This window comes from Haliotis asinina, chromosome 5, assembly GCF_037392515.1.
Source record: "Haliotis asinina isolate JCU_RB_2024 chromosome 5, JCU_Hal_asi_v2, whole genome shotgun sequence".
NCBI lineage: Eukaryota > Metazoa > Mollusca > Gastropoda > Lepetellida > Haliotidae > Haliotis > Haliotis asinina.
In genome coordinates, this window is record NC_090284.1 from 69500923 (window position 1) to 69511653 (window position 10731).

Below are 10731 nucleotides of genomic sequence, written 5' to 3' on the forward strand. Positions count from 1 at the left end.
AAATAACTTAGCTAGCTTTATTTATCATTCAATATATCTAAGATGTTAATATGATCAATCTATCTGTGTACGATACACACCATGTTTAGCCATACACAATGCAACTTTTGTAGCTGTGGGCCGATGGCCTACACTTCTTTAATAAAAGAATTGAACATACAAATGCATGAGAAACGTCTTCAGGGATATGTGCTTACCGCGGGGTTGTCTGTTTTGTTCACAAAGTGGGTGAAATGTGGTTTTTAAAAGTTCTAAGAAACCTTTCTACATCCGTACAGACATGTCAACAGTTTTGTCTCTTCATACCAACAGCTTCTTGGGTTGCTTCTAAACTACCAATTTTCCATGTTTCAAAGTACTACAATCCGCACTAAACTGAGAAGGTGTAATCCCAAATATAACACATGGTTTATTTCTGATGTTAGTGATGAGACCTTTGGATTCTTGTCACACTGGATGCCGGCCACACTGGATGCCGGCACTGGTGTTTTGTACGGACAAAGTTTTCCGAGCCTCTAATGTTCATAAATTAGGAAGATGGTGTTTCTCCATTCGAGGTCGCCCAAAGCCATTTTTCTATAGACGTCCCTTGTTAAAATATCTAAGCCTCAAAACATATTATTTTGTGGGATCAATCTAGCTTCACAGCAGTAATCACAACAACTTAAATGACAAGCCTAACCAGTTCCTCTTCCTATGACAGAAAGTCACACTCAACCCAATCCGGCACAAAATGTAACCCGCTGGAAAACGTGTCAGACTGCCATACTGTTACAATGACAGCGCTATCCAGTTTTAATTACAAGATGCGTGTCCATGCATGTTTCAGAAAAGCTTTCAATCACAGATGCCAGATCTTGATTTCACCTGTACTGTCTCCTAGTACTTACTCCATTTGTAATATTGTACTATTGTCGCTACCTTATTGAAGACTATCTGCCAAGGTGGGAACCTAGTTCATAATACTGAAGTCGCTGTGTGTGGACGTGAGGCTTGATTGTGACAGTTCAGTCAATGCCATGTTCACTGGGTTTAACAGAACGGTCAACAAGTGCAGTCTGGGACTTTTCCTTCTGTCTGCTCAGAGCAGAATGTCGAAACAACCAATACATACAGAGAGAATGAGTGAGTTGAGTTTTACGCTGCATTTAGCAATATTCCACCAATATCACGGCCGGGGACACCAGAAATGGGCTTCTCACATTGTTCCCATATGGGGAATCGAACCCGAGTCCTCAGCGTGACGAACGAACGAACGAACGAACGAACGAACGAACGAACGAACGAACCACCAGGCTACCCCACCTCCCTACACGCAGAGACATTGACGGGAAGGACAACAGTAAGTCGAAGAGTGTCCAGAACTGACGTCAGTGTTGGCAGAGAGAGGACTAAAATAAGTACTGTTTCTTATGCCTTAGTGGTGTAATTTAGTGGTGTAATTTAGTGGTGTAATTTAGTGGTGTAATTTAGTGGTGTAATTTAGTGGTGTAACAACAATCAATATACTTCGGTCATTTCATGAAATATCATGTCAAACAAAAAGGTGTAAATACTTCAAAGTCAAGCCGAAGTGCTACAGTAGCTACCACAATACTTTTAATTGTTGGTGACAACAAGTGATGTTGAAATTGTGATCCACTTTTGCAGATTAAGTTATTAAGTGAAATTTCATAAAATGTCTGAAGTGTTTTCATTGTTGTTACACGAAATGACCCGAAATGGCTGACCCATATTCCACGTATCTTTGGCAAATTTTGCAAATACGTTGCTTATCTTCCAAGTGATGTGATACAGCATATGCTTTTTCTATACACGTTGATTGCCCATTAACCACTGTATATATTTTCAATTAAATCTAACATTTAAAAGTTCAGGCTGTACACAGAACAATCTACAGTCCTCAAATCTGACTCATTATAATGCGCTCAACTCCATTCATACGGTAAATGCTCATAGCTCTAGCAACCCAAGGATAACTGGATAACCAAAGCGTTTGTGGAGCTTTTTTACGACCTATCGCACCGGATACCCATTTTCTGTTGGGTCTGAGATAATTTTGAACAAATCTCCTGATGGGACTGCAGTTTGGGTTAAATAGTTTGAGATAAATAGCCCCGTCCATGTAACACATGTGCTTAGTATTTGGGCAGGACTGTAGTCCAAGAAACTCTCAGGAATCAAACCATAAAGGTCACCCGTGCCCAACGTCGTTTAACTTCTACTGTTTTTACCTCAGCTGTGAGCACCGAACCACACACCACCTATGGGGTAATTGTTCCCAAAAGCCTGACTTCATCTGATCTGATTCAGTAATAAGGTTTTTTCACCCTTCGCTGATATTAGTATCACCACTGCTGATCACTGAGTAATACGTTTTTTCACTATTCATTATATACTCTTCAAAAAAGGTAGGAGAATCTGAACTTTGAGTCTTGCTTCTCACTAAACAAACAGCCTTTCGCAACCGAAAAATATGGAATATTACCAGATCAAAAGAATGTTTTTAGAATATCCTGCCCGTACTATTATGTCTCAAAATGTATCGCTTTTACAACTGATTCATATGATAAGTTTACAAAATTTTGGTCATCATTACATATTTTATTTGCTTAACACTACCTGCTTTTGATATAGTCTATATCTAACACTGAACATAAGCAAAGACTGCAGAGCAATATACATATATGTGTATTACATTAACACCATCAGTTACCGGTGAATACATATCAGGGCTTGATTTAATTCTTTGTTACTTGCACTGGGGCAGCCTAATTTTACCAAATGAACCTACTTATGAGTCTAACCTGCTCAAGGTGCAAGTCGATCTTTGAGAAAGACTTCAACAATAAGTCTAACATTATAAGCATACATATGTCAGGGCTTCTTTCTAGTGCACTTTGAATAGCTATGGCACCGAAACAGTGCTGTACATAGACGCTTCTCGGCCATGACAATTCATGTAAACAGGGATCGGCTTTGTCTTAGTATTGTTATAGTTTCATGGTAACTACATCAAGTTTATATACACGGAAACCACCGATGTTGTACACACTACTCTACAAGTGCAGGTTTGGAATTTGGCTGGTGCAGCTGGGTCCTTGTCATAGGCTGCACCTGTTGCAAATTGGACAGCAGTCTTTGAATTCAGCCCTGCATACTCTCTTGGAAATATTTAGACCATGCAATTGTTACCTACCGTTTTGTCGATTACAACATGTAACATGTGACTTGTACCTTTGAAAAAAAATGTGCAAATAAAAACTTTGAAGTCTGGCAGAAAGAAAACCCATTGAGGAACGTTACAATGACATTCATCTTGTGTATGCAGCATCATCACCACACGCAAACACAATGCATGGGAGGCACGTACACAAGGTGGGGTGTCATTATGAAACTTGTTGTTTTTCAGGCAGGTTGACAAATCACTGTAGACTATTTTTTACGATAATTTTCTTGCATCTGTGCATGGTCAGGGTTTTCAGGGTCAATTCACACACTACTTACTAAAAATTGTAAACTTGAAATTTTCATGTCATACTCCAGTCACCAAACAAGGGTGCTAATGCATTCTCAAAACATCCATTATTATTGTATCAACATTGATTCAATCCCATATATCTCTCAAATTGGACAATCGTGCATTGAAAGTACCGCTCCTCTACTTTTTCTGAAGAGTATATATCATATCTCTCATTTTCTCTAAAAATCACAGTATAGAATGACCTGATGAGCAATGCAACCGTGTCGCTGGGTTCATGGATTTCGCAATGTTTATGATGTCACATGTTCTTGAACTAAGAGCCAGTTAAAGCAAATGGCCTGGTCAGTAAGACCCCGAGTTCAAACATTTCGCAATTCTTATCGCTGACTGTGAGCGTCAGGTAGGGTATATATAAACCAAGCCAAAGACACTTGCTTCAAAGTAAGTTATCGCCAACATGTTGTTTCTCAGTCTTGCCGTTGTGCTCGTTCCTGCTGTCCTGGGGGGTAATATTTGCTGCACACCCCGCCAGTGGGAGGGTGTGGAGGCTCAGGTGATTGGCACTTTGAAAAATGGAGGAACTCCACTATTGTCAGAGGTATGTACGTTTTTCATTTTTTCATTTATCCATGATCCATGAAATGTGCCCAACGGACAGTCATTCACTTTACCTAGTCCTAAAGCCTGCACCAGTCATTTGCAGAGGATAACAAATAGCGGGTTTTTTTTCATTATATAGATATATATGTATATATATATAATTTTCATCTCTAAAGGTGGTCAAAAATATTCGAGTTTTACCACCTAACATTGTTTTAACTGAAGTATTCTGTATGCAGAATTATTTTAATGTATTAGATTCTACTTGTAACTGAAATTACAATCACTTGATATCGGTACATCTATACAATTTTGATATCAATTCATGATCAATTTCCATCATGCCATAGTGTTAAGAAGCATTCAATGAGAAATAAAAACAGTAAACTTGATTATGAAAGAGAATTAATTACTCGGGAATGACTCAGAAGCAACAATTAATTCCCTCTTCATATCTGTGATAAATGTTTTCTTTCAGACTGAAATAAAGGTTTCCGTTGATGCCACAAACAACAGGATGGCCTTTGACGAAAAGGTCACGGCAAACGGATACACTGTCAATGTCAAGGTCATCCAGCTCTGGGATAGAGTAGGCTGTTTTTCCACATTTTCACATAATAGTTACATATATCTTTACAGGAAATGTCACTGTGTAATGAAGCAACAACGTTTCTGACACATATAAGTAAGTGATACGTGTAAATGTGTCGATGGATATCTTCTGTTGCATCCACAGCCTGCGTTGCACTGAACTTTAGTTGTGATGTCATACATGTTTATACTTTGAAGAAGACGGAGTACATCATCCAGCAGACCGGCACGTGCACTCGCAAACAGCTGACCGGTGACTTCCCAAGTGGATGTATACCAGGTGAGTATATACAAGGACATGATGTTGGTCCTCATATTACATAGTGACATGTCTACAAGGCTGACCGGTGACTTCATCAATGGTTGTATACCAGGTGAATATATACAAGGATCTTATGTTGGTCCTCATATTACGTATTGATACATCCATAAGGCTGACCGGTGACCTCCCCAGTGGTTGTATACCAGGTTAGTATACACAAAGACCTTATACTGATATATCTACAGACAAACCTATCGGTGGAGCGATGGGTAGAGTAATGATTAAAACTTCTCGTTGAAAACCAAGGTTTGATCCCTTACATGAGCACACTGAGTGAAGCCCATTTCTGGAGTTTCTGGTACCCCTGATATTGCTGGAATATTCCTAAAAGCGGCGTAAAACCATACTCACCCATCCTTCAAAGTATTGGTCGATACAAAAGATCAGTTATTTGTGGCATGTCTAGAAGGCAGACCATTAGTCGTCAGTAAACATCAGATGTTACACGGTCAAAAGTAAACAGCATCAATTGTGACGTCACAAATAAAGACAGAACTTCAGAGAGACGGACGCCAAGAGCTCACTCGAGGCAAGGGATGACGTCACATGTTTGGAACATTGCTAAAAGTAGCGTAAAACCATATTCACTCACACAGTAATAACACGTTTCAACGCATCATTATGTCCAAGGCCATAGTCTAACTTAGCACAATGTGTTGTGGTAGATCTTCAGATCTTACTTGTATTCACAGACACTGCTACGTTGACCGGGAAACATTTCGAGGGCTCTCCCCAAAACAAGGTCACCTACAACTCCTACCGCATCGCCGACGCTGCCAAAGGCGTTACCATCATTGCGGACATGACAACAGACACATGCGAACCTATCAGACAGGAGACATTCGGATACTCTGGAACTGGTAACAAATGATTATATATTGCAAATCTCAAGTTAAAATTCCCCGACAACAAATTGGTCAAACTGCACTGGGAAATGATGTAGGAAATGTTACGAATAACAGATACACCTCTTAACAATTCCTCCTCTTTTCCAGAATACTACTTCATTTCAAACCGTTACTACGACATCAGCGGAGGCATCAAAAACGCCACAGTCTTCGACGTTCCCCCCGCCTGCAACAACGCACCCTTCGTGGTAAGAATATGCAAACATTTATTTCTTTAGCCGTCGGTTCCAATCCCTCCGTGTGCCCTTTTAGTGAGGTTCAGTGTATTCAAAAGAATGAATGTGATATGGATTGGGCATAGTAGTCTTCAGGTTTGTAGCGTTTTTAAAAATAACCTGCGACATAAATAATAGTGCCGATTTAGGGATTCGAACCTATTACCGGAGCTATGGAGTGTTGGAGATTTGGTAGCAAATTCCACGTCACGTATAACGTTGTCTACAATCAAAGACTTAAGTAGAAAGAACGACATGGTGATTAAATTGTATTCGGCCTGTATTTGATATTATATTTATAAATTTGGGGGCACCATAATAGCGTATCACTCTTCGTCGCTTATACATGACCATTCAAGTATAGTTTTCCTATTTCATTCGACTGAGCATCAAGCACAAATGACTAATTCATTTCAGGGAACTTCTGGGATCAAAGGAGGAGTCTTGTTCGTATGAGGAGTCCCTTTTCACATGTTCACCTGGAAAGCAAGACACATGCTCAAACGGACCAAATAAAGTGCATTGTATATGCTTTCACGGATATATTATTCTCTTGAGATTTGGTTGACATTCTGTACGATCTACCGATAAAGAAATCATCACTTTGGTGAGATCTCCATTTGAGCTGATATCAGTGGACGCTTCTGTATAGTGTGTTTTTCATTTTATTTTGTGGGCGTTGTTGCTTTAAGGGATGGGCGTGGGGGATTTAGTGTGATGGTTTGTCGTGTTTTACGGTTTTTATGCGGGGTTGGGTGAGGGGGATGGGGGGTCATTTCGGGGGAGGGCAGGTTCATATTAGAACTCACCTGACCTGGACGTCAGGGTATATACTTTACTGTTCTTAGGTCCGGAACATTCGCGCAGATGTAAGGGAATATGATTTCGTTCATCGCGTCAAAAATACTACTAGAAATGAAATTGTCGACTCCGATCTTTGCTCTCTGAGGGTATGAAGGCGTAAATATTAACCATGTGCATATACAATGTCCATGCGTCAAATCCTTCTGGTAGCCATTTAAAAAATATACTTATTTGATATTTGGCGAACATGTTAAAATAACAAACATTGACATTCTTTTACCTGTTTGTGCTGACAGTTTATTAACTCATGTGATCATACTAGGCAAACAACACATATTTGCAATGAATATCAAAGAACATAAAGCATGTATTAGTTCATTTAAACTACCTGTATGTCTTCTCAGTAAAAGATAGAATGCATTTCAAAACATTCTTTAACTATTTTGCCCATGTCTTAGATCAGCTGTTACTGCCATTGTCAATGTTTATCTTGGTACAAGTGTCAGTTCATCAGCTATATCTCAAGGACAGTGCTTTGTTTTTCATGGTCCTTCTATGGATTTCGTCGCGCAAAGCGCATTGAAAATCTCCAAATCAGCATCCTCATCGTGGTGTGACTGTTGCCTTTACAGTTTTATCTTGGTATCTCTGTACAGTTTCGTTATTGTGTGTCTGTTGCTGGTACATTTTCATCGTGCTATGTAACCTCTCTATACAGCTTCATCATGGTATGTTATTGTCTCTACTGTTTCATCCAGGTGTGCCTTCTGTCTGCACAGTTTCATCATGGTATGCTTGTTTTCTGTACAGTTTCATCATGGTACGCTTGTTTTCTGTACAGTTTCATCATGGTATGCCTGCTACCTTCATTTGTTAGGATAAACAAACATTTGTTAGGACTACCTGTCAAGCTCAAGCAAATTGTTTTTGCCCTGTTCCAGCCTAACGACCTCCGTTTTGTTTGACATTTATCTTGTTACCTACCAAAAACGCAAAATCGGCAATAAATGCATCACTAACGTCTATAAAACAAAATATGAATGACACGTTTTGTGTGTTTGAGATAAGCAGAGGTCCTAGAATCAAACGTAGATATTACAGTGCATAAAAACGCAGTTTGAAACTAGAATTGCTTGTTTAAGTGACTCCCCGATGATGTTTATTGGCAAACCTTGTTTTGAAGACACTACCCATCCCCACTTTCAGAGGACAAAATCAAAAGAACATAACTTATTCTAATGTTTTCACTTATTCATGCACGATACCAAGGGTTCAAACGAAATACTGAATGGTCGCACAAGTGTCAGCTCTAAAAATATTATAAACAGTGCCAACGGAAACACAGTCTCCTCTAAATATAAATCAAGCAATGCATATCTTGGAATGGTGATAATGGCGTGAAGCCGTTAACACTATACTGAACACATTTTATATCATGTTATCTGAGCGCAAGCCATCATCCAAGAGGTACCAAATGACAGATTGTTTCTGTAATGTTGATAGAAATATTACACCCCAATGCGTTGTGATGACAATTTTCTCATTAACCACATATGTGAAATTCTGGATATGCCTGATGATTCCTCAAAAAAAAATGGACATCGAGAATATAGTGAGGCCGACCACTTTTGGGACACCCCCCGTAGATATAAAATAAAAACATGATATGAGGACATCGTGTGTTGTCCAGCCCATTCCAACAACAGCATACGATCTTACGTACACCTCCAGAATCTCAACCATAAAGCACACACCTATGATTGTGCCCCTTCCACGGAGTTTGATTAGTCCAGCTCTTCTAATCCAACCCCAGATCACTATTGTCCATATAGCTGGGGTGTTGATCCATGCACGAATCCCTGCTCTGCTAATACCACGTTAACGAACCCCAAATACATTTACAAGCAATGGTCTTGACCCAGCTACAAACATGCCCATTTATCTTCCAAACACTGCATTTACGTGTTATCCTCAAAAGCAAATGTGTTTTCTTTATGTTTTAACGCTACATTCCACTGTATACAAACAGTACTATGGTGATCTGCAAACAATCGAATCTGGACTGGACAATCCAGAGATCAACAGCATGAACACTGATCCGGATACTATGACGTGTGAACCTGATCAGTGAACCTGCCCACCCGATCCTGATAGTCGCCTTTCACCAGTCTGGGTTGTGTTGTGCCCTTCAGTATTGCTGAGCAATGATATGATATATCCAAACACTGGTTCTCAGGAACATTGTGTCCAAGGCTCCGTCCGTTCCATGAAACTGAGATCCTGTATGAGTTACGCAATAACCGAGAGATATTTTAATCAGTTTTAGCTGGGTGTTTTTCTCATACCCATGCTTTATCCTCCACAATACGTGAATGGCATATTGTCGTCGCACATCCCACTGAACACTGAGTCCATTAAATCTATGCATTGCACCACGGTGTCGATATTCACAAAGGAACCCACTTCCGATAACGAATGGCATTACCATCATCACTTCAACCTATAAACCTAAATAAATATTCAAATGTTCTTTAGAATACCGCACTTATATCCGCATGTTTTGTGTTTTGTGTTTTGTGAAATGGTGGTAAACGTTGAGCTTCTCTCTATGAACGGAATTTTCGAAATACGATAATTAATTGAAGTTTCAACAATGACCAAAACATATAACTCATTTCAGCTCACCTTTGGTCGTAGCAATTTCTTGTCGTCTGCCATGGTCCGATGAACACAGCTCAGATTTTGCGTGGATGCTTCTTGCCATAGAAGTGAATTAAATACCATTCAAGATGTGATAACTATTTATCAGTATGACCCCCAGATATTTCATAAACTTGACACTTGAGGAGGGTTTCAAAGGCCTGACAGAAAAGATTGTGACCTCATGTAGGACCAGGTTTGTTGGAGGCATCCTCATCAGAACAAGATGTCTGCCTGTGACCATATTGAGAATAGAAGAACTAAAGTCAGTCTTCAGGAGGTGTGTGAGACCAACTGATAACTAACCTAAAAAGCAGGACTGGAATGTGGTATGTGTAGAACTAAAATTTTATTGATGAAGGTTATAAATATATATAGTACACTGGTCACAGACTGGTCAGATCCAGATAACATGTAGTAGGTATTCATCAGAATGGTACTGGTTCCACTATTTCTCTGGTTATCACATTTTCTAAATATAGCTACCCTGGAACCATTCCACCCAATGGCCGGGGTTACTGGTAGGACTGGATAGGATTACACATTTCACAAACATATAACTTTCAGTTATTTTGCCTTTTACCCCAAACTGAATATTGTTCAATGGACAAGAATTGGTATTCTTCAGCCAACATTATATACAATAGTATTCTAACCATATATATCAAAAGAAATGACTCCATAAATACTCCTAAATTCATGTCTAAGACTGGTACTCTAGAGAAAGCTGGTTTGAAAAAAACACTGGCCATATATCATAAACATGTCTTAAGAACAACATATGTCATATTTGGGATTTCACTTTAGTAAAGAACAAATTCTAGTTCTTTTTTGGCTGAGTCCCATCCGGGATTGGACCTGCAGCCTAAGGTCAGGCTCCTTATCGCCAGCACATAAAGTCAGCCGCCTAGCCCACTCAGCCATCACGACTTCCGGTCTTAAGAATCCATGATGGTGAATAGGTCATAGGCAGCTGTTAACATTAAGTGAGGACACAATTACACAAAAGATAATTTGTGAAGTCAACAATGATGAACCCCAAAGTAGTTTTAGCACACAAGACCATAAAACAATCTTCTAAAGGATACAGGAGTTGATGAAATGTGG

At 39.5% G+C, this 10731-nt stretch overlaps 1 protein-coding gene across 1 annotated transcript; it reads left to right on the plus strand.

Annotated features, from left to right (window-relative positions):
- The first annotated feature begins 3913 nt into the window (after window positions 1-3913).
- Window positions 3914-6663, plus strand: LOC137284472 (ependymin-related protein 1-like). Its single transcript, XM_067816290.1, has 6 exons — window positions 3914-4082; window positions 4563-4673; window positions 4874-4955; window positions 5690-5857; window positions 5993-6093; window positions 6538-6663. The coding sequence occupies exons 1-6, from the start codon at window positions 3942-3944 to the stop codon at window positions 6574-6576; spliced, it is 642 nt and encodes a 213-aa protein (XP_067672391.1). The 5' UTR covers window positions 3914-3941; the 3' UTR covers window positions 6577-6663.
- Window positions 6664-10731: the final 4068 nt, after the last annotated feature.

Excerpts from the sequence above, each read along its gene's own strand:
- LOC137284472 (XM_067816290.1), top strand. The coding sequence starts at position 3,942 with ATGTTGTTTCTCAGTCTTGCCGTTGTGCTCGTTCCTGCTGTCCTGGGG. Across the intron at positions 4,083-4,562 it reads GAACTCCACTATTGTCAGAG|ACTGAAATAAAGGTTTCCGT; the intron begins GTATGTACGTTT and ends GTTTTCTTTCAG. Across the intron at positions 4,674-4,873 it reads TCATCCAGCTCTGGGATAGA|AAGACGGAGTACATCATCCA; the intron begins GTAGGCTGTTTT and ends TATACTTTGAAG.